General features: G+C 42.8%; 1 protein-coding gene across 3 annotated transcripts in view; it reads left to right on the top strand.

The window, feature by feature from the left end:
* The window catches only part of EML5 (EMAP like 5), a 326,380-nt gene that overhangs the window by 204,577 nt on the left and 96,098 nt on the right, over positions 1-25,705 (top strand). For all 3 annotated transcript variants that reach the window (XM_038404486.2, XM_038404485.2, XM_043517737.1), the window contains exons 18-25: positions 5,671-5,873; positions 8,738-8,849; positions 11,207-11,334; positions 13,421-13,562; positions 17,455-17,607; positions 23,138-23,269; positions 23,906-23,994; positions 24,336-24,512. In XM_038404486.2, the coding sequence (XP_038260414.1) occupies positions 5,671-5,873; positions 8,738-8,849; positions 11,207-11,334; positions 13,421-13,562; positions 17,455-17,607; positions 23,138-23,269; positions 23,906-23,994; positions 24,336-24,512 (1,136 nt within the window). The remainder of the gene's footprint in view (positions 1-5,670; positions 5,874-8,737; positions 8,850-11,206; positions 11,335-13,420; positions 13,563-17,454; positions 17,608-23,137; positions 23,270-23,905; positions 23,995-24,335; positions 24,513-25,705) is intronic.

Genomic DNA, 25,705 nt, shown 5'->3' with positions numbered 1-25,705 from the left:
GTCATGTACCGGTGCTGATGATGTTCCTTCCTCCTCCCCAGGAATTTAGATACTGAAAAGAACAGCTTGTATCTGACATGCCCAAGTCAGCTCTGCTCAGACATGACCTCCTCCCACTTCCACCCTCCTCTCTGGACTCATAACATTCCTCCCTTTTCCCCCGACAAGTATTGGAGGTAGCCATGTTATTCTGTGTCTACAAAAAGAAGGAGTCTGGTGGCACCTTAAAGACTAGTCATAAAGACTAGTCTTTAAGGTGCCACCAGACTCCTTGTTGTTCCCCTGACAAGGGCACCCTCCTTCGCCAATGACGAGGAGGAAGAAGAGGAGGAGTGCTCCATCGCACCCTGTTATTCAAGACAGGTTCCGACGACTTCATCTACACATCCTCACTATTGGCAATCCACATCTGGACCACAATCCTGTTATGGACCACAGTGAATGCAACTACACATTCCACTCCTCCACATTGGCCATATTGGGACCTTGGGGACATGTACAGGGCACAGTTTGAGAAGCCTCCCATGGAGCAATGCTGGAGACCTATACCTCTCCCTTCTCCATTGGTCTCTTGCACACCGGAGTGAGTACTGAATGAGGGGGAAGAACAGGAGGAGGAAGCTCCACCAACATTATATTTCTCCTCTTCTTCCCCCAATGAGGCTATCATGCCCCCACCTCCTACTGCTGCTGACAACTTCAGACACATTCAAGAATTATTCCACAGAATTGCAGTCTCCTTCCAGATTCCTTTGGAGGAAGTGAAAGATCAGGAGCATAAATTGCTCGATGTCCTGCACACATTATCTTTCTCCGAAATTGCCCTACCTATCAACAAGGTTCTTCTCAATCCTGCAAAAGTGCTCTGGCAGACCCCAGTGGCCATCCCTCCAACCTGAAAATGGACAGACAAAAAATGTTATTGCAAAAGATGTGGAATTTCTTTTCTCGCATCCGACCCCAGATTCTCTAGTAGTTAATATGGTGCAAGAGTAATGGTCTCAAGTTGCAGTGGGGGAGGTATAGCTTGGATATTAGGAAAAACTTTTTCACTAGGAGGGTGGTGAAACACTGGAATGTGTTACCTAGGGAGGTGGTGGAATCTCCTTCCTTAGAAGTTTTTAAGGTCAGGCTTGACAAAGCCCTGGCTGGGATGATTTAGTTGGGATTGGTCCTGCTTTGAGCAGGGGGTTGGACTAGATGACCTCCTGAGGTCCCTTCCAACCCTGATATTCTGTGATTCTAGAAAGAGAAAGGACGACAAGTATCTACCCGTCAGGACAGACACTGGAAATGCTTAATTTATTCGGACGCAAGGCTTATTCATCTGCCACACTCCAATTTTGAATAGCTAATTACGAGGCTCTTATGGCCAAGTACAACTACCTCACTTAGTCCAAAATAGAGGAACTCTGCCATAACCTTCCTGAGGCCAAGAAAGAACAATTCCAGGTGCTTATATCTGAGGGATACCTCTTGGCCCATACAGCCCCACGAGCCTCATTATCTGTAGATATCCCTGCTCGCTCCATCGCAACTGCATGGTTACGAGGCGGGCACCATGATTGCACCTCTCAGGCTTTCCTAAGGCAGTACAAACCACAGTTGAAGATTTACCCTTTGAGGGCCCCAAACTATTCATGGTGCATATGGTTGATTCCCTACACTCCCTTAAAGACTGCCAAGCTACTCTCCACTCCCTTAATATTTACACATCCATGCCAAAGAGACACCTACAAAAGTATCATCTCCCCCTACGATCCTGACCACCGCAGTACACTCGTCAGCAGCACTATGACACTCAGGACCAACAACAAAAGCCCCCTACCAAATGTAGACAGGTCACTCCTCAAGGGACTACCTCTCTCACACCTGCAGCCAAGCAACAATTTTGAAGGTAGGTCAAGGCCTCAAGAAGCCTCCCTCTTTTCCAGTCACATCAACCATCTTCGATATACCACTAGTTTGGTGATGGTTTAGCTCCGTTCTTTCCATCTTGGAGACTAATCACCTCAGACATATGGGTTCTAGAGACCATCAGGGAAGGATACTCCATCCCTTTCCTATCTATTCTTCCTCTCTCCTCGTCCCTCTTCAGGGACCCCCTCATGAACCCATTCTATGAGAAGAAATAAATCTTCTTCTTCACCTGTGAGACGTAGAACTGGTCCCTTCCCAACACAGAGGAATGAGTTTCTATTCCCATTTTTTTATGATCCAGAAGAAATCCGGCAGCTGGCAGCCGATCGTGGACCTTCAAAACCTAAATAAGTTTGTCAAACTGCAACACTTCAAGATGGTTACCTTCTCTACCATTATCCCAGCACTGGAACAGGGGGACTGGCTCTCGGCCCTCGACCTCTGAGATGCGTATTTCCATTTCACAAAACACCTGGTCCACAGATGGTTTCTCCAGTTCCCCATGGGAGCCAACCATAATCAGTACAAGGTATTGCCTTTTGGACTGTTGACAGCCCCTTGTGTATTCTCCAGCGTCCTTGCGGTAATTGCTGCCTACCTAAGTAAACAAGGTGTCATCATCTTTCCATACTTAGGCAACTGTCGCCACAAGGTCTCATCCAAAGCCAACGCTCTTCGTGCCGTCCAGGTCTCAATGGACCTTTTCACAAATCTAGGCCACAGTGTGAACTTACCAGTACAACACCTGGAGTTCACTGGTGCACAAATAGATGCCATACAAGACAGAGCCTTCCTTCCGCCTCACAGATTCTTGACTATGGTGGATCTTGTATCCAAGGTACAAGCCTATCCCCAGATTTCCAAGAGAATGTGTCTCCAGCTAATATGACACATGACCGCCACGACATTCATGGGTAAAGCACACATGATTACACATGTGATGTCTTCAGACATATGTCTGTACAGCATATGTCCCTCACAGACACAGCAGCCACAAACTTTTATTCATGCCGAGGACGGTAAAGGACTCACTACTCTGGTAGACACAGCCTAAGAACATCTGTGTTGGGGTTCATTTCCTTCAGCCAGCATCAATCATGATTCTAACAACTGACACCTCCTTCATCAGTTGGGGAGTGCACCTTCACACTCATATGGTGGAGGGCAGATGGTCTTTAACCAAATCCACCCTACACATCAGCCTCCTAGACATAGAGGTAATCCGCAATGCCTATTGATGTTTCCTCCCACTGATAGCATATCGCACCATCAAAGTCATGATGGACAATATCATCTGCATGTTTTTACATCAACAGACAAGGCAGAGCAAGGTTCCACTCTTTATACTCTGATACACCAGTTCCATAATTTCAGTGCCTCCAAAACGACATCACCATCTCAGCCACATTCCTCCCTGGACACCAGAACTTCACTGTGGACTCATTGAGCAAAAGATTCTTCCATGATCACAACTGGGAACTGGATAAGCAACTCCTTCAGCTTATCTTCAACCACTGGGGATTCCCCCACATAGATCTTTTTGCCACACCACAAAATGTCTGATACCCTCAGTTCTGCTCAAGAGTTGGGATTGGGACACAGGTCTTTGGAAGACACATTCCTCATCACATGGGATGCGCCACTGCTTTATGTCTTCCCTCCCTTCCCCTTTCTGTTTTGAGTATCCCACAAGAATCAGGGGGATTGAACCTATGTTATCCTTATCGCACCAACATTTCCACGAGAGATCTGGTATACTTACCTCTTTCACATGATGGTATGCCAACTGATCTCCTCCATCCAACTCCACACCTCCTTTCACAGGATGCAGGTCACATTCTCCATCCCAATCCACAGATGCTCCACCTCAAAGCCTGGCTCCTCCATGGTTCTTGGATTTGGAAATAACCTGTTCAGATGCAGTTAAACAGATACTCTTGAATAGCAGACGCAACACGACTAGATTCACTTAATGTCACAAATGGACTAGGTTCCAATGCTGGTGCACCTCCCATTAGGTTGATGCAATAAACTCTCAACTACCACTTATCCTAGACCAGGGATCAGCAACCTCTGGCACGCAGCCCATCAGAGAAATCCGTTGGTGGGCCAGGATGGTTTGTTTACCTGCAGTGTCCACAGGTTCGGTTGATCGCAGCTCCCACTGGCTGCAGTTCACCATTCCAGGCCAATGGGGGCTGCGGGAAGCAGTGCAGGCTGACGGATATGCTGGCCACTGCTTCCTGCAGCCCCCATTGGCCTGGAACGGCAAATCGTGACTAGTGGGAGCTGCGATCGGCCAAACCTGCGGATGCTGCAGGTAAAGAAACCATCCCGACCATCAGCGGATTTCCCTGACAGGCCATGTCTCAAAGGTTGCCGATCCCTGTCCTAGACTATATTTTACACCTTAAATGGTCAGGATTATCCACTGACACCATTTGTGTGCATTTTCCAGCCATCACCACTTTTCACTGCCACAATAGACAGCCATTTTGTCTTCACACATCCACTCATAAAATGTTTCCTGAAGGGTCTCCAAAATATTTTCCCCCACATACAGGATCTGACTCCGACCTCGTTCTACTCTCTCTTACTAGACCTCTGTTTGAACTGATGGCAACGTGGTCCTACCTTCACTTATTAATGAAAACGGCCTTTTTTGTCTCTATCACCTCTGCCTGATGGGTCGGCAAAATTGGGGCCCTTATGACACATCCTCCATACATACTTTTTCATAAACTCAAGAATGCACATAGTGACAGTATCCTGTGGAAAGTGTAGAGATAGTCAGTCATTGTGAAGGAGACTTATCATTGTGAGTATAAGCACTGAGATAGAGATCAGTCCTACTATATTCTAAGTCAAGATCCACTACTGAAACTAGAGCTAGAACTGGTGGACCTGAGACCACATGATACTGAAGTATGTGTTTGTCGGGAATTCTTCATCAGTGCCAAATGCAGGCAAACACATCCAGAGCTTTGTCACTGAAGATATAGCACAGTGCTTTGAAGATATAAAAATCCCTAGATCTTCATCTGTTAGGTGGCACTGAGACAACGCAAACAGGTTGTCTCAAACATGGAGTTACTCTGAGAATTTTGTGAAAATTCACATCTCATTTTCACGCCTGACAGGTCACAAGATACTGGACATAGGCATCCTGATATACAGAAACTATTTGACATACAATTTAGAGGCTTTTCAAAAATATTGGTAATAACATTTCTGTCACTTATAGGACAGTACAGGATACTGTATCAACACAAATTTTAAAGCTAAAGTTCTAAAATAACTTTCCTTCAAAAATATAGCATGAAAAGAATGTGTTGCTAGGGTTTAAAGTTTGTACATTGGAGTAATATGGTCATCCGAAACTCATTCCATTAAAATCTTTATACCATACTATCATATGACAGAAAATTAAAGTCTGTATTTAGACACTCTCTCTCACTCACTCCCTCTGATATATCTGTATGTATGTTTACATGCGTGTGTATATAAATTCAAGCCCTGAATCAAGTAGCATGTAAAATGAATGCCTAAAGGTGAGATGCATTCTTTTTCTTCAAAGGTGCCAAAAAGTGGGGGGAGGTGAGAAGTAATGATTTGTGAAGAACCTTCAAAGTTTGCTTATTCCAGAGCTAGAGGGAAACAGATTTATTATTCTGGATAGGTTGCCCTATAAATTATTTTGAAAGTGATAGTTATGCAAGCATTTGATTACTTGTTTTTATTCTAAACCAGGGGGAGGACTGATTGGGAGAAAGGGCTGCATAGGTGCAATGGCAAGAACTGATACAATGATGTGTGCAGTATACGGCTGGACTGAAGAGATGGCATTCTCTGGAACTTCCACTGGGGATGTGTGTATCTGGAGAGATTTGTTTCTCATAAAAACAGTCAAAGCACACGATGGTCCAGTATTTAGCATGCATGCATTAGAAAAAGTAAGTGAACTATTTGGATTTTAAATGAGACATAGTTTGGATTAATAAAAATCTCTTTGTGGCTAGGCCTAACATGAATGCAGTCTATTATCATATAATTGGAGTTCAGGATTCTAGATTAGGGTGACCAGACAGTAAATGTGAAAAATCGGAATGGGGTGGGGGGTAATAGGAGCCTATATAAGAAAAAGACCCAAAAATCGGGACTGTCCCTATAAAATTGGGACATCTGGTCACCCTATTCTAGATGGTGCTCCCCACTCTCAAGTCAGCGGGAACAGAGAGTGTTGCCTTTCCTAGTAGGAGGAAATGCATTGTATCATTATATTACAGTGACTCCTCTCATTAATTTTTAAGAGCTGCATGCCCTCCTTCTTTAATGATGCCTTAAGAGTAAAAGTGGATAAAGCAGATAAAGTGGAGGGACTTTCAGGGGGTGAAAGGAGATTTGGTTACATTGCATTAAAAGAAACATATGCCAGTGATGTTTGTTACTATGTGAAGACTTGAGCAGATGTATGGTTGCCAACTTTCTAGCTGCACAAAACCAAACACCCTTACCCTGCTCTACCCCTTCCCTGAGGCTCCGCCCCCATTCACTCCAGCCCCCTCCCTCTATCTCTTGCTTTTCCCCACCCTCACTCACTTTCACTGGACTGGAGCAGGAGGTTGGGGTGAGGGAGGGGGTGAGACCTCCAGCTGGGGGTGTGGGCTCCAGGGTGAGGCCAGAAATGAGGGGTTCAGGTTGTGGGAGGGCGGTCTGGGGCAGGGAACTGAGGTGCGGGAGGAGGGCTCTGGCTGGGGGGGAGGGGTCTGGGGTGGTGCTGGGGATGAGAGGTTTGGAGTGCAGGAGCGGACTCAGGGCTGGGGCAGAGGGTTGGGGTACAGGAGGGGGTGAAGGCTCCAGCTGGAGGTGTGGGCTCTGGGGTGGGGATAAAGAATTTGAGATGCAAGAGGGGGCCCAGGGCTGGGGGCAGGGGGTTCTGACCTGGGGCAGCGGGTTGGGGTGAGTGTGCGGGGTCTGGGAGAGAGCATGCGGGAGGAGGTTCTGACCTGGGGCAGGGAGTTGGGTTGGGGTGGGACTGGGGGTCTGGGGTTAGGGTGTGGGAGGGGGGTCTGACCCTGGGGCAGGAGGTTGGTATGCAGGAGGGAGTTCGGGGTGCTGGCTTCAGCCAGGAAGTCCTTACCTCAGGCGGCTCCTGGTCAGCAGTGCAGCAGAACTAAGGCAGGCTCACTGCCTGCCTGCCCACCCTGGCTCTGCACTACACCCAGAAGAAGCCGGCATGTCCCTGCGGCCCTTAGGCAGATGGGCCAGGGGTCTCTGCGTGCTGCCCCTGCCCACAGGCACCACCCCCACAGCTCCCACTGGTCACAGTTCCCAGCAAGTGGGAGCTGCAGGGTCAGCGCTGGGGGCAGGGGCAGCACACAGAGCTTCCTAAATTGCCCCCGTGCCTAGGGGCTGCAGGGACATGCCAGCCGCTTCCGGGGAGCTGCACAGAGCCAAGGCAGGCAGGGAGCCTGCCTTAGCCCCGCTGCACTGCCGACCAGATTTTTAGTGGCCCGGTCAGCAGTGCTGGCTGGAGCTACCAGGGTCCCTTTTCAAATGGGCGTTCCGGTTGAAAATCAGATGTCTGACAACCCTAAGCAGATGCTGTTTGCATTAGAAAATATAGATCTAAGGCTTGCTTCATGTACATGGCCACACCTAAAAACTTTCTACCATTTATAGCGGTTTTCACCATTTTATGCATAGGAAATTTCTTCCAAACTGGTAGAAAATGCGTAAATGAAATAAACTTTTTAATTACATCCATTGTATATAATCCTGTATCCTTATGTATATAATCTAGTAACTATTATATGGGCTTTGTTGGATTACAAATTGAACACTGTTACAGTGCCAACATACAGTAAAGCCTTATCTGCACTATACCACTTTAACTCTGCTTGCATAGTTAAAGCAACACAAGCCCTCTAGTTTGATATACTTCTGTTAATATAAATATATATTGGTATGGGTATTCCAATATGGGAAGGGGAATAAGCTACATCAGTATAAGGCACCTTTATATCAGTTCAGCTGCGTCCCAGTTCAGCAGTTGTACCTGCATAACTATTTCAGTGTGAAAAAACAAACACACACTGCTGGCCAAAATAGTAACATTGGTACAAAACTTGAATGTACACTAGGCTTTAGTCATCTGGAATAGATATAAGTTAAACTAGAGTATGTCCTTTTGAGCCAAAGGAGCTACAGTGTTCATTTTTTGTCACAGTTATAATTAATTTAGGTATAGGAATGGGGAATGTTTACAACAAAACTGTGTTTTTCCTAATTTATAACATCAAAGGATTCCAGCTGTATTGCCAGTTTATCTTTTGTCAATATTTTCCCCCTTATGAAACAATTTCAGTCTTCTGACATAGGCAGGAGAATAGAAATAGAGTATTCCTGTTAGAGAAAAGGGTCCCAAACCACAAAGTTCAGATACAGATGTAACCTTTCCCCACATTCACAAATATGCTAGTCCAGGCCCATTGTAAAAGTGATCTGGGAGGTCCAGATGTAGGGGTAAAATTAAGAAAGAGAAAATTTAGGCTAACTATCAGGAAAACATCCCGACAGTGAAATGTATTAGGCTACTGAATAGTCTTCTTGAGAGTGATAGGTGCAGGACTTTAAAAAGCAGACTGGACAAAGCACTAAAAATGCACTGTAGAGACTTAATGCATTGGCAGGACCAGAAGATCTAATAGATCTTTTCCATCTCTAACTTGTATGATTCTATGATTTAACAGCTACATTATTATTAAGGCTACTGATGACAACCTATGAACTAATCTTCTTGTACTTTTTTGGGCAGGGATTTGTAACTGGTGGAAAGGATGGGGTAGTGGCTCTCTGGGATGACACCTTTGAACGCTGTCTCAAAACCTATGCCATCAAACGAGCTGCTTTGGCCCCTGGCTCTAAAGGTGATTGTATTGTACATCAAACCTCTCTATTTTATTCTGCCTTTAAACACTGTCTTTAATAAGCTTTTTCTTCTAAGTTTCCTTCTTCCACAATAAAAGGAAATCAAATTTTGCTGTAGTAAAAATTGAAAAAGAAAAAAATAAAGTTGTATTTGAAAACTATTGTTGGTTCTATTTAAAGTGTGCTTCTACTCTGGAAAAATGACTAAGTAAAAATAGCAGCTTCTAACCTAACATATATGCTTTGTGATAGGGTCGGGCCAGATGGCTACAGGAGAGTAATAGAAGACAGATATATTAGCCCCAGGTTAAGTAGGTCCCTTTTCCCTGGGTAAGGTAACAGGGAAGGTTCCAGAACAATAAGGAACCTTCTGGAGACAATTAAGACTGACAGGCTGATTAGAACACCTGCAGCCAATCAGGAAGCTGCTAGAATCAATTAAGGAAGGCTAATCAGGGCACCTCGGTTTAAAAAGGAGCTCACTTAAGTTTGTGGTGTGCGTGTAAAGAGCTGGGAGCAAGAGGCGCTAGAAGCTGAGAGTGAGAACGCATACTGTTGGAGGACGGAGGAGTACAAGCATTATCAAACACCAGGAGGAAGGTCCTATGGTGAGGTTAAAGGTGTTGGGAGGAGGCCATGGGGAAGTAGCCCAAGGAGTTGTAGCTGTCGCATAGCTGTTCCAGGAGGCACTCTAGACAGCTGCATTCCACAGGGCTCTTGGGCTGGAACCCGGAGTAAAGGGCAGTCCCAGGTTCCCCCCAAACCTCCCAACTCCTGGTCAGACACAGGAGGAGTTTACCTGCACTGTGGGTTCACGAAAACGGCCAAACTAAGGGCTGCCGTGAAGCTCCAAGGTGAGCAAATCCGTCAATAAGCACAAGACCCACCAAGATAGAGGAGGAACTTTGTCACAGCTTCCTTTGAGTATTCTGTCATATCTGTGTTCTTTTATGACAACAATAATGATTTTTCATGCCTATTAGTACTTAGGACCAAGCCAACCAGGAGACAGTGAATGCGGGGATTCAGTTAAGTAACAAAAACTGAAATTTTTACTAAGTCTCAGTCAGTTTCACCTGTTCACATCCAGGAAGGAAAACTTGTTCTATAGAACCTTTATCACTGATGATTATACATCAGAAGGAAAGAACCAAGCTTAACACTGATCAGAAATTGAGTTTGCAAGACTAACCATGAAGGAAAAAAAAGTTTTATTTGTGAATTGAGCATATTTGTAAATCTTTGAGGATAAACACTCACTCCAATTAGAGCATTTTGAATATGGGCCACACAGATCAATGACAAAACTACATTTGTCATGGAAGATACTACATCTTTAGCCCAGTAGCAACCCATGGTCTGAAGAGAGAATCTCTTATAAAAATGTAGTAACAGTTACACTGAATTACAGTTATAAGCTGCAGAAAGTTCATTTCCATAAACTCTTCACAGTGTCTTCTATCTTGATTTGGAGCTAATTGTCATTCATTCCACAGACTTCAATAAACTACTATGCTACAGAAGTGAGGGTAGTTTAAAAAAATTAGAAAGATTACGCTCTGAAAAATTATTCTAAAAAATGGCACCATGGGGTTCCATGATTAATCTTCCTATTTGTTCTGCCTTGGATAAAAAAGGAATGGAGGGTAGAATATATATATTTTTTATTAAAGGTATAATGCTCTGTCTGACTTGTTTTCATGTGAGCACGTACGAGTACTGAAATGTTTTCAGGCTTGTTGTTCCTTCAAATTTCTCCCATTTGCTAGCTGATGTTGTTCCTGATATACAGCTTTCCCTATCTGATATTCTGGAGATTTCTCTATTTGTCTTCCCTAAAAACTAAGAATTTTCTGCTCTTAGCTTACATCATTAGACTGTCAAAAGGGTGGTTCTCCATTTGCTTATTAAACTTCTATTGCAGTTAAAATAGTAGTTTAACACATTTTACTGATGTACTCCACTCTAACTTTAAGATAGATAACATCATAGCTGTATGCACATTTCTCTCACTGAGGTTTGTAGCATGCTTATTAGATAGCCATGTTAATGCTCTCCACCTTGTTTGAACCTCAAGGAAAGTCTGCTGAACATGAGGATCATTGCCTTATGTGGCAGGGTTATTAGGGAAGGCAGGGTAACAAAAACTGGAAGGCTGGCACAGAATGAATTATGTGGTTTCTGCACGTTTTAAAAATTAGCTAATATGTGCTAAAGCTCCCCAACTGGAGCCAAGTTTTATAGGCAGGAAAATGCCAGGACTTCTTTTCTGTTGAATATGATCTGGTAAAATGTGGGTGTAATGTATATACTTCTGAAATTAAACTCTCACACCTTTAAAAAATTAATGTTTTAGGTCTCCTCTTAGAAGACAATCCTTCTATACGTGCCATATCGTTAGGACATGGGCATATTTTAGTGGGCACAAAGAATGGGGAAATACTGGAGGTGGATAAAAGTGGACCAATAACTCTGCTGGTTCAGGTACATTTTAAAATATTACTGACAGGGTGTTGAACATCTGAGCCTGGCATTTGCACCCAGTGACAAGAGTCTGTAGCCATGTCGCCCAGCTGCAAGACTCTGCAGCCAATAGTCGGGGAACCTGGTCCCTCCCTGCTCCACCAGGTTCCAACCCAGAGCCTGTGACAGGTTGGTCAGATATGCAGCCTGGGGGGCAGATGCTACCAAGCCTGTTCACTGGGTCACTTCCTACTGCATTCTCAGCCCCCTTCAACGTCACAAAAGGTGTCATCTTATGAACTCTCAGGTGTGGGGGTTCTCACCAGAGTCTTTGTCTTTCAGTTCTGGCCCTCTTCCTAGTCTCCACAGGGGCCTTCAGTGGCTCTGCCGCAGGGGTTGGTCCAGGCAGTGCGGAACTCCTGCGGCCTCTCTCCAGGAGTTACCAGCATAGGACTGCTCCTTTGCTCAGTCCGCACTGACTGAGCTGAGTTGCTTCCTTTTGAGCTCTGTCTCCACTGTGAGCATGCCCAGCAGGTGTGGCTGGGTTGGGCCTTCAGGACTCAGAGCTGCTCGATAACCCTTGGTTCCCTGGTGTGGGGTCAATACATCCCATCATAATTACCCATATATTCTTTTTTCCCCATTTCCTTCCTAGAATCCGCTGGGCTTTGAAAGTTTCTATCACAAGTATAATGCTGTATTTCAAACAGAAGTAACATAAAATAATAAATATTATAATTGTTAATGAAGTCTGAAAACTCTTTTAAATTCAGAGATTTTAAGGCCAAAAGAGATCATTATGATAATCTAGTTTGACCTTGTGCAAAACATAGGCCCTAGAATTTCACCCAGTAATTCCTGCATCATAAATTCTTATTAAATCTCATCTAAATTCCATAAATTCTTGTTGGACTAGAGCAGTGATTTTCAACTTGTGGTCTGTGGACCCTTGGGGGTCTGAAGACTATTTCTAAGATTTCCAAAGGGGTCCACACCTCCATTTGAAATTTTTTAGAGGTCCGCAAATGAAAAAGTTGAAAACCACTGAACTAGAACATATATTTTAGAAAGACACCTACTCTTGATTTAAAGACTTCAAGTGATGGCGAATCCACTACATCCCGTTGGTAAGTTGTTCCAATGATTAATTACCTCACTGTTTAAAACATAGTGCCTTATTTCTAGTTTGAATTGGTGTAGTTTCAGCTCCCAGCCATTGGATCTTGTTATGGGCTTTGCTAGCCCAGTACAATCAGATATCTTCTCTCTATGTAGGTACCTATAAACCATGATAAATCACTTGTTAGCCTTCTCTTTGATATCCTAAACAGGCTGAGCTTCTTAAGTCTCTGATTGGAACATGAGTTTTCAAGACCTTGAATCATTCTTGTGGCTTTGTTCTTTTCTGTTCATATATATGTAAGATGCATATTTAATCCATGTGTGTGAAGAGCTATTATAGCGCAACAATGCATGAACAGATTTTTAAAACACACACGTACATATACCCATACACTATTAAAATTAGCATACTAGATCCTGAATCAAAAGACGTATCTGCCAATACATCTCTATATCTCTTTTGAGTCAGGCTCTGCTATGCTAATGTTTTGTTATAGTATGTTTTTATCTTAAGCACAAACTTAAAATAATGCATGTGTATTTTGAAGGATGATAAAAGGAAGTTTGTAAATACTTTTTACAAATTGGGCTTTTTCTTAGTAATAGAATGCACATTTATGGCCAGACTGTGAATTCCCAACTCAAATTGGGTAATAATTATTCACATGAATAGTCCAGTGACAATTTGGTCCGTCATTGTTAGGTTAACAAAAAGATTCTATAAATTAGATAATTTAGTGAATCAGATCACTTGGGCAATTTTCTCAGATATAATTTACTTTAATTTTATATTACATTTTACTCAGAAGCTTTTTATTTTTAAGATATTCTGTGCCGATTACTGAACCAGGAGTGTTTTCATTAGTAAGTTTTCTTTATCATCCAACAAAGATTTGCACATTCTCAGTATAGCTTTGTAGCTTCCTTGTGTATTTTTTTTTTCAGTTTTGGAAATAAAATTACCTGATGGATTTTTTTTTAACAGGGTCACATGGAAGGGGAAGTTTGGGGTCTAGCCACCCATCCTCATTTACCTATTTGTGCCACTGTAAGTGATGACAAAACCTTAAGAATATGGGATCTATCTCCTAGCCATTGTATGTTAGCTGTTCGCAAATTGAAAAAGGGTAAGATGCTAGTATGAAAAGAGATTGTAACTGAATTAAGTTAACACATATTAGCATTCTAAATCTTGCAAAGACAAAATATTAAAATATAAAGTTTTCGCTAGTTCAAATAGTTTCTGTGATAAGACATTACTGACTCAACAGATAAAAGCTTCAAGAAATATTTAAATGTAATAGTGTTTCATAAAATTATTAACAATTAAAAGCCAGATAATTTAAAATAAAGGATGAAGCCCCAGCATTAAACCCACCATTTTTATCTAGTATGGGAGGCAGTTTAAACAATGGTTGATTTTATGTGTCGTGTATATATACTATGAAATTTTAGTTCATGGGTATTTTTAGATAAAATCACAGCATTGATGTTGAACGTCCTTTTTTGTTGTTGTTTGACATGATCATGATGTGTTATAATTTTGTGAGGTCTTTTTGTTTTGTGATTGAAACTGGGGAGATGATCTGCCAGGAAGTGTATGAAAACTGCAAAAAATATCATAGCTCTCTGAATGGTGGTTGTTGTTATTATTTATTATTAAGAAGAAAATTCCTAATTAATTAAATTGTGGAAGTACTCAAAGGCCCTAATCTGGAGAGGGGCTCCAATGTCCTAGACACTGTGGACGACATAATATTTGCCCAGAAGAGTTTATAATCTAATTTAACACAAGATGCAACAAGTGAGGGTAATAAACAATAGGAGGGAAGTACAGGGAAAATATGGTTAACTTTAAGGAGGATAGGTATAGTAGCTTTACAGACTAGTTGAGGGAGGTTGTTGCATGTGTAAGGGATGGTTTGGAAGAAAGAATGAAGATGCTTGTGGCAAAACCAGACAAGCAGGTGGAGCAAGGAAGGGGAGGATGATATAAGAACAGACAAGTAGGGACAGGCATTCTCCGGTCCCCAGGCTTCAAGCTTTGTGCCTCTTGTGACAAACCTGTGCCAGTGAGTGACCCGCACTCGAGGAGTTTAAAGAGTTTTGGGGAAACTCACTTTAAGGACAAGTGCAAAATCTGTCAAGACTTCAGACCTCACACGAAAAAGGACTGGGACATCAGACTAAAGAATATCCTCATGGAAGACACCCTCAAACCTATCTCCTGGCACTAAGCTCTTTCCGGCACCATTCTCCATCCCTGGTACCATGGAAGAAACACAAAAAGCAGCACACCAAGAGAGGGCACTCACCGGTACAGAAGAGAGACAAGTGGGGAGAGGCAGTGAGACCCATGGCAGGCCGTTCTTCTACCCCTGGACCTGCGTCAGCACTGACACCTCCACCAAGGGAAATGAGTCTGATGCAGGACCCTCCACTGACACCAGGGAGTCACCCTGGTATCAGTGGACTGACGGTGCCATCAACCCTTGAGGCTCATCAGGTAGGTAGGGAATTTCTCTCTGTTCCGGTCTCTCCAGCCCACTGGGGAACCTACCAGTTCTGGCCTCCGGAAGCAGGAGGGAACAAGGTGCATCAGGCGCCTTCCTGGCACTGAGTCCCCCGACATCATCCAAGGGCAAGCCCTACCTAATCCCGGCATCCTTCTGCCTGGCACACTGCTAGTCCCCAGAGCCCCCACACCATATGTGTGGGTACTGCTCCACCATGGTCGCCAACAGAGGAATCCTCTTTGGATTCTGAAGGGGAGCCCTGTGTACCAAGAAAAGCCCACCATCGGCACCCAGCCTACTCCTCACCAAGCTTCACTGCCGGTCCCCCGATGGGCTCCTGGCTAGCAGGTCACTGGCCAATGCAGTGGCCCGACTGGAACCGCAGTGGGTTTCCCCTGGTACCAGGGTCTGACTCCCACTTCTACTACTTGGTGGTCTCTTGGACATAGGCTACTGCTCCTTCCCACTCAGCCCAAGATCTAGACTCCAGCACCGACCCCAGTACCAAAGCCCAGTGGGTATAGTTGAGGCCGAAGGAGAGTAAGGAGTCCCTCCTCCGATGAAAGCCTCCCCCTGATCCTCTCCAGATGAAGCTGTTGCAGGTCCCAGCAGATTACTTCACCAGGACGATTTCAGGACCTTCTGAAGTGGGTCATTTCAAACCTGGGCTTGGAGATCCAGGAGCTCAAAGAGACATCACACACCCTTATTGGATGGAGCTGCTGCAGCCACGATATCAAAGTAGCCCTGCCCATCAATGAGGCAATGATGGGACCAGTCAAGGCCCTATGGCAGATTCCTTCTTCTCTGGCCCCCACTTCAAAGAGGGCAGAGAAGAAGTATCTATTATGTGCTAGCAAGCAAGTTCAACTATCTGTACTCGCACCCTCCTCCAGAGTCCCTGGTGGTGTTGGAGGTGAACAAAAGGGACAGGCGGTGCCAGTCAAGTGCTACCCCGAAATAAAAGGATGCTACTTCCTACTGTGTTATTCCTTGTGGCATTCTGCACATCTTCGAGGTCTCCGGGTTCCTCAGTTGGTGCAACTCCCTGTTGCTCAGACCTCCCTTGGGCATCCACAGGGCATCTGCTTGGGCCTCGGTGCCTCTGACTTCCGCATTCTGGAGCTCCAGTGGTTCCTGGGAAGCAGCTGGCAAGGAGAGTCCTTCCTTTCTGGTGGTCAATCCAGATTGAGCTGGGCTGCCCCCTCTTATAGTGATGTTACACTTGAAGCATGCCCAGTAGGGATGCGGGAGGCATGGCTTCCTCTGTCCAGAGTGAGGAGTTAACCTTTCCCCATCCAGTACGGAATGAGTTCACCCCGTCAAAAGGTCCAAGATGATGCCATCCTTTGCAGTTTTGCAGTCAGCACATCCATGAACTCCACACCCATCTCCTGGGGTATTGCTTGTGAATCATCTAGCGTGGAATAGACATGAGCAAGAACTCGAAGAAGAAAAAATGGTTTCTAACCTTCCAAAACTGTTCTTTGAGATGTGTTGCTCATGTCCATTCCCTGACCCACCTTCTTACCCCTCTATTGGAGTTACCAGCAGGAAGGAACTTAGAGGGTGCATGGTTGACAGCGTTCCTTATACCGGCACATACAAACGCAGCTGCAGAGGGCGCTAGAACAGACCCAACGGATACTACTACGGGAAAAATCTCTGCCAACAAGTGCACATGGTGCACATACATGGGGCATATAATGGGCATGAGCAACACATCTAGAAGAACAATGGTTATGAAAGGTAAGTAAACTTTTTTTCAGTATTTTAGAAGCAAAAAGGAAGAATCCAGATTTGATGCAGACGAAGTGATGGGAAAGGAAAAGTATTTTAGCTGCTGAATTCTGTACAGACAGAAGTGGTGGGGGCCAGAGAGGAAGAGATCAGGCCAGATGCAGTAGTCCAGGAAAGAGAACTCTGACATGCACCAGTGTTTGAGCAGTGAAATTAGAGAAGGAGCAGCACATTTTAGAAATGTTAGAAGATTCTGTGAAATCTGAAGAGAAGGAAAGAAAGGGCTAAGTATATAGTGTTCAGCATTATGCTGCATAGTCAAACTCCATATTGACAGATGAAAATATACTGTAACTGATGACATGTGAAGAACCTTGCTGTACACTTGGTATGAGGAGAGCATATTGTAGCAAACAACTGGCACCAATACCTATTGTCGTGAGCAACATAGAAATATGTATAATGGTATCTTTGCACTGATCACTAATGTAAAATAAATATTGATAATAGTAAAAAAATTCAAATTATACAAATAAATGTAATGCAGATGTGAAGTTGTACCTCTGCTTATCCAGTAACAGAATCTGTGTACTTTCATGGAAGTGGGTCTGTATTATCTCTTGGTATTCTTTCTGAAAAAAAATGTGTGGTTTACAGAGGACTGCATTACTAATCTGTCCAAATTTTTGGACAAATAGGTAAGCCAGAAAGGGAGAATATTTAATGAAAGAATAAGTAAATAGCTCCTGTGTGTCTCTTCCAGGGGGCAGATGTTGCTGCTTTTCTCCTGATGGAAAGGCATTGGCTGTAGGTCTCAATGATGGAAGTTTCTTGATGGTGAATGCAGACACTCTGGAGGATCTAGTCTCCTTCCACCACAGGAAGGATGTTATTTCAGAGATTCGATTTTCTCCTGGTGAGTGATCCATTAAGGTGATGATTATCAAATCCAGCTTGATAGAACTTCATATCTGTGGTAAAAATGCATACTGGGATTTTTGGTTTCTTCACTGAGAACACACTTGTGTTTCTCCATAAATGTATCGAATCAATTGTTAGAATGTGTTAAAGGAAGGTCACTTTTCAGATATAAAACCTTCATAGTGTTGCTTTCTTTATGCACTCTATGGAAATTAGAAAGAAACAAATTGACATACATCTTATTCTGCATCTCTGTGGATCTCCTTCAAAAGAACAGGAAAATGAAGATTTGTACTCCTGTTTTATATCTATCATTGTTTAGTAAATGGAATTAATATTATCATTTGATGTTGCTGGGATGCATTATCACACTTTGGAGGATAAAGGCAGGATTATCAGAAGAGCTCAGCTCATATTTAGGTACATAAATTTAAAGACTAGATTTTCAAGTGATTAGCTCCCATTGCAAATAATGAGAGCTGCTGAGTGTTGTGAGCTCTGGAAAATCTGGTCACTTGGATTAGGTAGAGGTCACTGCAGGGCAGTCTCTGTGTGATATATTACACTATGTATCTTCATGAAACTTTACCCATAGCTAAAGAGACCAATTTATTTGAAGTATTATTAATGCTCTAGGGTCATATTTTTAAAAGTGCTCAGCACCGCTGATTGGGGGCAGCTTTTTGGAAGAGCTCAGCTCCCATTTAGGAACCCAAATGTATAGCCCGAGGCATTAACAACACCTCAGTGGAAGCAGTTTTGTTACCTATAGGCAAAGTTTGATGCAAAATATCACACAAATACTGCCCTGCTGTTATCTCAACCTTAATATTACACATGCCATCCTCTGTGAAGGAAAGAATGGTTGGATTTTCAAGTTTTCACTTCTGATTGTTCCTTAAAGGGGTTGTCTGTGTCAGACTATGAGTATGTTTAGCCTTACAACCAGGTGTAAGGCTAAAAATGAGGAGGTTAGTTAAAGAGAAATTAAAGGGTACAGTGCAAAAAGTGAAATCTCTGCAAGCTGCGTGGAAACTTTTTAAAGATACAATAATAGAGGCTCAACTTAAGTGTATACTCCAAATTAAAAAACATAGTAAGAGAACCAAAAAAGAGCCACCATGGCTAAACAACAAAGTAAAAGAAGCAGCGAGAGGCAAAAAGGCATCCTTTAAAAAGTAGAAGTTAAATCCTAGTGAGGAAAATAGAAAGGAGCATAAACACTGGCAAATGAAGTGTAAAAATACAATTAGGAAGACCAAAAAAGAATTGAGGAACAGTTAGCCAAAGACTCAAAAAGTAATAGCAAATTTTTTTTAAGTACATCAGAAGCAGGAAGCCTGTTAAACAACCAGTGGGCCACTGGACAATCAAGGTGCTAAAGGAGCGCTCAAGGACGATAAGGGCATTGCGGAGAAAATAAATTAATTCTTTGCATCGATCTTCACGGCTGAGGATGTGAGGGAGATTCCCAAACCTGAGCCATTCTTTTTTAGGTGACAGATCTGAGGAACTGTCACAGACTGAGGTATCATTAGAGGAGGTTTTGGAACAAATTGATAAATTAAACAGCAATAAAGTCACCAGGACCAGATGGTATTCCCCCAAAAGTTCTGAAGGAACTCAAATGTGAAATTGCAGAACTACTAACTGCAGTCTGTAACCTATCATTTAAATCAGCTTCTGTACCAGATGACTGGAGGTTAGCTAATGTGATGCCAATTTTTAAAAAGGGCTCCAGAAGTGATCCCGGCAATTACAGGCCAGCAAGCCTGACTTCAGTACCAGGCAAACTGGTTGAAACTATAATAAAGAACAAAATTGTCAGACACATAGATGAATATATTTTGATGGGGAAGAGTCAACATGGTTTTTGCAAAGGGAAATCATGCCTCACCAATCTACTAGAATTCTTTGACGGGGTCAACAAGCATGTGGACCAAGGGGATCCAGTGGATATAGTGTACTTAGATTTTCAGAAAGCCTTTGACGAGGTCCCTCACCAAAGGCTCTTACGCAAAGTAAGCTGCCATGGGATAAGAGGGAAGGTGCTCTCATGGATTGGTAACTGGTTAAAAGATAGGAAACAAATGGTAGGTATAAATGATCAGTTTTCAGAATGGAAAGAGGTAAATAGTGGTGTCCCCCAAGAGTCTGTTCTGGGACCAGTCCTATTCCACTTATTCATAAATGATCTGGAAAAAGGGGTAAACAGTGAAGTGGCAAAATGGGCAGATGATAAAAAATTACTAAAGATAGTTAAGACCCAGGCAGATTGCAAAGAGCTACAAAAGGATCTCTCAAAACTAGGTGACTAGGCAACAAAATGGCAGATAAAATTTAATGTTGATAAATGCAAAGTAATGCACATTGGAAAGCATAATCCCAACTATACATATAAAATGATGGGGTCTAAATTAGCTGTTACCACTCAAGAAAGAGATCTTGGAGTCATTGTGCTTAGTTCTCTGAAAACATCCACTCAATGTGCAATGGCAGTCAAAAAAGCAAACGGAATGCTGGGAATAATTAAGAAAGGGATAGATAATAGGACAGAAAATATCACGTTGCATCTATATATGGTATGCATGGTATGCCCACATCTTGAATACTGTGTGCAGATGTGGTTGCCCCATCACAAAAAAAGATATACTGGAATTGGAAAAGGTTCAGTAAAGGGCAACAAAAATGATTAGGGGTATGGAACGGCTTCCGTATGAGGAAAGGTTAATAAAACTGGGACTTTTCAGCTTGGAAAAGAGACGGCTAAGGGGAGATATGATTGAGGTCTATAAAATCATGACTGGTGTAGAGAAAATAGATAAGGAAGTATTGTTTACTACTTCTCATAATACATGAACTAGGGGTCACCAAATGAAATTAATAGGCAGCAGGTTTCAAACAAACAAAAGGAAGTATTTCTTCACACAACACACAGTCAACCTGTGGAACTCCTTGCCAGAGGATGTTGTGAAGGCCAAGACCATAACAGGGTTAAAAAAAAAACTAGATAAATTCATGGAGGATAGGTCCATCGATGGCTATTAGCCTGGATGGGCAGGAATGGTGTCCCTAGCCTCTGTTTTCCCCAGCTGGGAATGAGTGACTGGGGATGGATCACTTGATGATTACCTGTTCTGTTCATTCCCTCTGGGGCACCTGGCACTGGCCACTCTCGGAAGACGGGATACTGGGCTAGATAGACCTTTGGTCTGACCCTGTAGGGCCATTCTTATGTTGTAATGTATAGTGCAAACACTGCACACCCAGCTAGGAGGGATATAACTAGCAGTGTAGACCAGTGGCTCTCAACCTTTCCAGACTACTGTACCCTTTTCAGAAGTCTGAATTGTCTTGCATACCCCAAGTTTCACCTTACTTAAAAACTATTTGCTTACAAAATCAGACATAAAAATACAAAAGTGTCACCACAAAGTGTTAGTATATAGGCCTGTCTCTTAGCCTGGGATAGAATTTTGAGTTGATTTTTTTATACTTTTATATCCTTACTAATATGTGTGAACGAAGAACATAGAATCATAGAATCATAGAATCATAGAATATCAGGGTTGGAAGGGACCCCAGAAGGTCATCTAGTCCAACCCCCTGCTCAAAGCAGGACCAAGTCCCAGTTAAATCATCCTAGCCAGGGCTTTGTCAAGCCTGACCTTAAAAACCTCTAAGGAAGGAGATTCTACCACCTCCCTAGGTAACGCATTCCAGTGTTTCACCACCCTCTTAGTGAAAAAGTTTTTCCTAATATCCAATCTAAACCTCCCCCATTGCAACTTGAGACCATTACTCCTCGTTCTGTCATCTGCTACCATTGAGAACAGTCTAGAGCCATCCTTTTTGAAACCCCCTTTTAGGTAGTTGAAAGCAGCTATCAAATCCCCCCTCATTCTTCTCTTCTGCAGACTAAACAATCCCAGCTCCCTCAGCCTCTCCTCATAAGTCATGTGCTCTAGACCCCTAATCATTTTTGTTTCCCTTCGCTGTACTCTTTCCAATTTATCCACATCCTTCTTGTAGTGTGGGGCCCAAAACTGGACACAGTACTCCAGATGAGGCCTCACCAGTGTCGAATAGAGGGGAACGATCACGTCCCTCGATCTGCTCGCTATGCCCCTACTTATACATCCCAAAATGCCATTGGCCTTCTTGGCAACAAGGGCACACTGCTGACTCATATCCAGCTTCTCGTCCACTGTCACCCCTAGGTCCTTTTCCGCAGAACTGCTGCCGAGCCATTCGGTCCCTAGTCTGTAGCGGTGCATTGGATTCTTCCATCCTAAGTGCAGGACCCTGCACTTATCCTTATTGAACCTCATTAGATTTCTTTTGGCCCAATCCTCCAATTTGTCTAGGTCCTTCTGTATCCTATCCCTCCCCTCCAGCGTATCTACCACTCCTCCCAGTTTAGTATCATCCGCAAATTTGCTGAGAGTGCAATCCACACCATCCTCCAGATCATTTATGAAGATATTGACAAACAAAGACACTGTGTTTACTTCTGCCTAACCAGATGGGGTTTATAGCACAATGAGAAGAGAATTAAAGTGCTGCTGGGTATGGCGGGAGTTTAATATACGAGCATACACTTGAAGACTGCCCTTGACTCCTATATCAAGGCAAGGCCAAGCAACCAGCCAGGAGGGGCAAGATGGGATTGGGGGAAAGCATAAGAAATACTAAAAGCCAGAAATACTAAAAAGCATAAGAGCATAAGAAATACTAAAAATTGCTTATGTTCTCATTTTTACCATATAATTATAAAATAAATCAATTGGAATATAAATATTGCACATACATTTTAGGGTATAGTACATAGAACAGTATAAACAAGCCATTGTCTGTATAAAATTTTAATTTGTAGTGACATTGCTAGTGCTTTTTATATAGCCTGTTGTAAAATTAGGCAAATATCCAAATTAATTGATGTAACCTCTGGAAGATCTCTGTATAACCCATGGGGTACGCAAACCCCTGGTTGAGAACCACTGGTATAGACGGTGAGGCACTAATTCGGTGAGTAAAGTAGAGTGCATGCCTGAACCCCAGGATATATATACCCTACACATGTGCTCTACATGCCCAAGCTGTGGCTCCTGGGGCCTTGTCTACACTGCTCTTTTTAGCAGTGTCGTGTCTTGCTGCCTTCTTGCCAGAACCTTTCTTCACCACATTGAAAGGTTCCAGCAGTGGGGAGCATCTGGAGCCTTTCACTGCCACATGTAGTTATGCACTGCAGTGAGTGTGGATGCAGCCTGCCTTTTTCTGCCAAATGTAGCTACACATACCCTACATGCCACCACAAGTGTAGACAAGGTCTCTGACATTTTTGGTTATTTTGTGATATAGATGCTAATCTGTCAGGGGTTGGTTGTGGATCACCACATCTATTTCAGAAAGAGCTGGAAATTTAATTTAACTGAGATCCAAAAAGTGAAAGGGTAATAGCTTATCTACTAATGTTTAAAGCACTGGAATGATTGAAAAATGTCTTATGTTCTAATTTATTTTAGGTGCTGGAAAATACTTAGCGGTGGCGTCATGTGACAGCTTTGTAGACATCTACAATGTAATGAGCAGTAAGCGAGTGGGAATCTGCAAGGGTGCCTCCAGTTACGTATCACACATGGACTGGGACATCAGAGGTAAGTAATAATCTGTGACTCTAAATGACAACTGCAAGAATAGATTATAGATTATAAAATTTATAAAAGAGCCAAATCCTATTTTCAAAAGTGATTTAAGCATGTAGGAGCCTAAATTTCATTGGAAGTCAAAGGGTTATACTCTCTGTTAACCTAAACATGCAGATCATGCTTCATTTTATCTGGTACACATAGAATATGAATTTATGATGCCAATGGTAGATGCATCCCTCACTTAAGGATGCTGATGTTATATGGGTAAAAATCATAGATATCTGTTACCGCAATTTAGACACCTAAAAAGAGTGCAATTAGATGAAGTAAAATAAAAGTTCTATCTAGATTCTTATGTCTTGCATGTAATGTATTGTTTGATTTCTACCTTCTCAGCAATGTATTGTTGCATCTTTTTCCCAAGAAAACAGATCCTTGCTTTGTGTTACACATGGAAGAATTACTTTTTTTCTCAAGTAGTACTGAATACTAAACGCATGATTAATTTAAAAATGAATTAAGTGGAAACAAATAATTTGTGAGAAATGGTTAACAGAAAATTTCCAAATGGACATTTGTTCAGTGAAGTTGAATCTTCTAATTGGTGTTAACTTACTGGCGTGTAATTTATATATTTTACAGGGAAGCTTTTACAAGTCAACACTGGTGCTAAAGAGCAGCTGTTCTTTGAAGCTCCTCGTGGGAAAAGACAGACAATTCCCAATTTGGAGGTAGGGAAGTAACTCAGTTGCAAACCAAAGAACTACAGTATAAATTGCATCAATAGAGAATGAGACTTAATACTACAATTCTTACCTGTCCTTTAGGAGAAAGCATCTGTTAGTTATTTACTGTTCTTTGCTTTAATTATACAGAATTTTTTTGTAAACTCTTCATATAAATAATATCATTACCAGAATGTACATACATAAGGGATGTCTTCTCCTCCTCCTCATATAAATTACACATGTATCTAACTTTGGAAAACAGTATGTATATAAAATAATATATTTTGAAATAAAAAGCTTTTGTTTTGTTTGAGATCACATTGATGAAAAATTTTGTTTTGTAGGTTGAAAAAATTGGCTGGGCATCATGGACAAGTGTTCTGGGCTCTTGCTGTGAAGGAATCTGGCCAATAATTGGGGAAGTCACAGATGTAACTGCTTCATGCCTCACCAGTGATAGTAAAGTCTTGGCCACAGGAGATGATTTTGGGTTTGTGAAACTTTTCCGATTCCCTGCTAAAGTAAGTAAGTTTCTAACTGTGATATTAGAAGTTTGGTTAATGAAATTGCTTATGTCAACACTTACTAAAATTATCACTACATATAAGCATAATATTGCTCTTAAGTTTTTTTGTCACCATGATTGGTAAAGGAAATAAGTATGACATTGTACCTTGTTGTGCATTAAACTGTGAAATATATTTATGCCATCACATAGTTCTCCAATTGTTAATATTATATCATACAAGTGATGTCAGCAGTACACATGCTTATAGTATTTTAACATGAATTTTCACAACTGCTACACAGTACTAAATCTCTGTTTAATATTGTTATGCACAGTTCTCCTTCAAGTGCTTGCTCATGTCCATTCCAGTGTAGGTGTGTGCTCGCCATGAGCATCGCTGCTGGAAAGTTTTTCCCTCAGTGGTATCCATCTAATCAGCTGTTGTACCCCCAGGAATCACGTGCTCATGGTGCCAGTAGAAAGGGCCTTGCAGTGCCCCCAGTTCCTTCTTACTGCCCATGACAGTCACTGGAACTACTTCGTCCTTGTGTTCGCAAATATTCCTCAGTGGACTTTGTTTCTAACTTGTTGTGTATAGTTACCATTATTATAATTAAGTTTTAATTGTTAGAACAGTTAGTCAGGTTAATGAACCCCATGTTGCGGGGGTTAGTCACTTCCTGGCACCGGGATATGCCTCAATCTCTGGGGTTTAAACCTTATGGTTCTTGCCACAAGCTTATGCCAGTGAGCAATCTCCATTCCAGCTGCGTTAAGTGCCTGAGGGAAGCTCATGTGGGAGCACTGCAATATCTGCAAGAACTTCATGCCCTGCACCAAAAAAGATGGGGACACAAGACTTAAGTTTATTCTCATGGAGGCAGCTCTCTGTCCTCCCTTGGAGCCAAGTCCCTCGGACTCAGCACCAAGTACTTCAGCTTCTGTCAGAAGTGTCCCAGTGACTATTAGGACTCAGCACCGGTCTCCATCCACAACACCGAGAAGGGACATTGCTTCTGCCTCTCGGGAGCCTCGTCACCGTCTGTCATCTCCAGGGCCAAAGAAGACCACGCCGGCCAAGGACTCTCAGCACTGCTCTTCATCACCGGTGCCGAAAAAGATGGACAGTGGTCAATCCCCGACCCCGAGGTCACAGAGAGACTCTAGTAGAGTGCAACCCATGCCAGGCCACTCTGAGATCTCTAG

Source organism: Dermochelys coriacea, chromosome 6 (assembly GCF_009764565.3).
Source record: "Dermochelys coriacea isolate rDerCor1 chromosome 6, rDerCor1.pri.v4, whole genome shotgun sequence".
NCBI lineage: Eukaryota > Metazoa > Chordata > Testudines > Dermochelyidae > Dermochelys > Dermochelys coriacea.
Note: the sequence above shows the minus strand (reverse complement) of the source record. Positions and strands in the feature narration are given on the sequence as shown.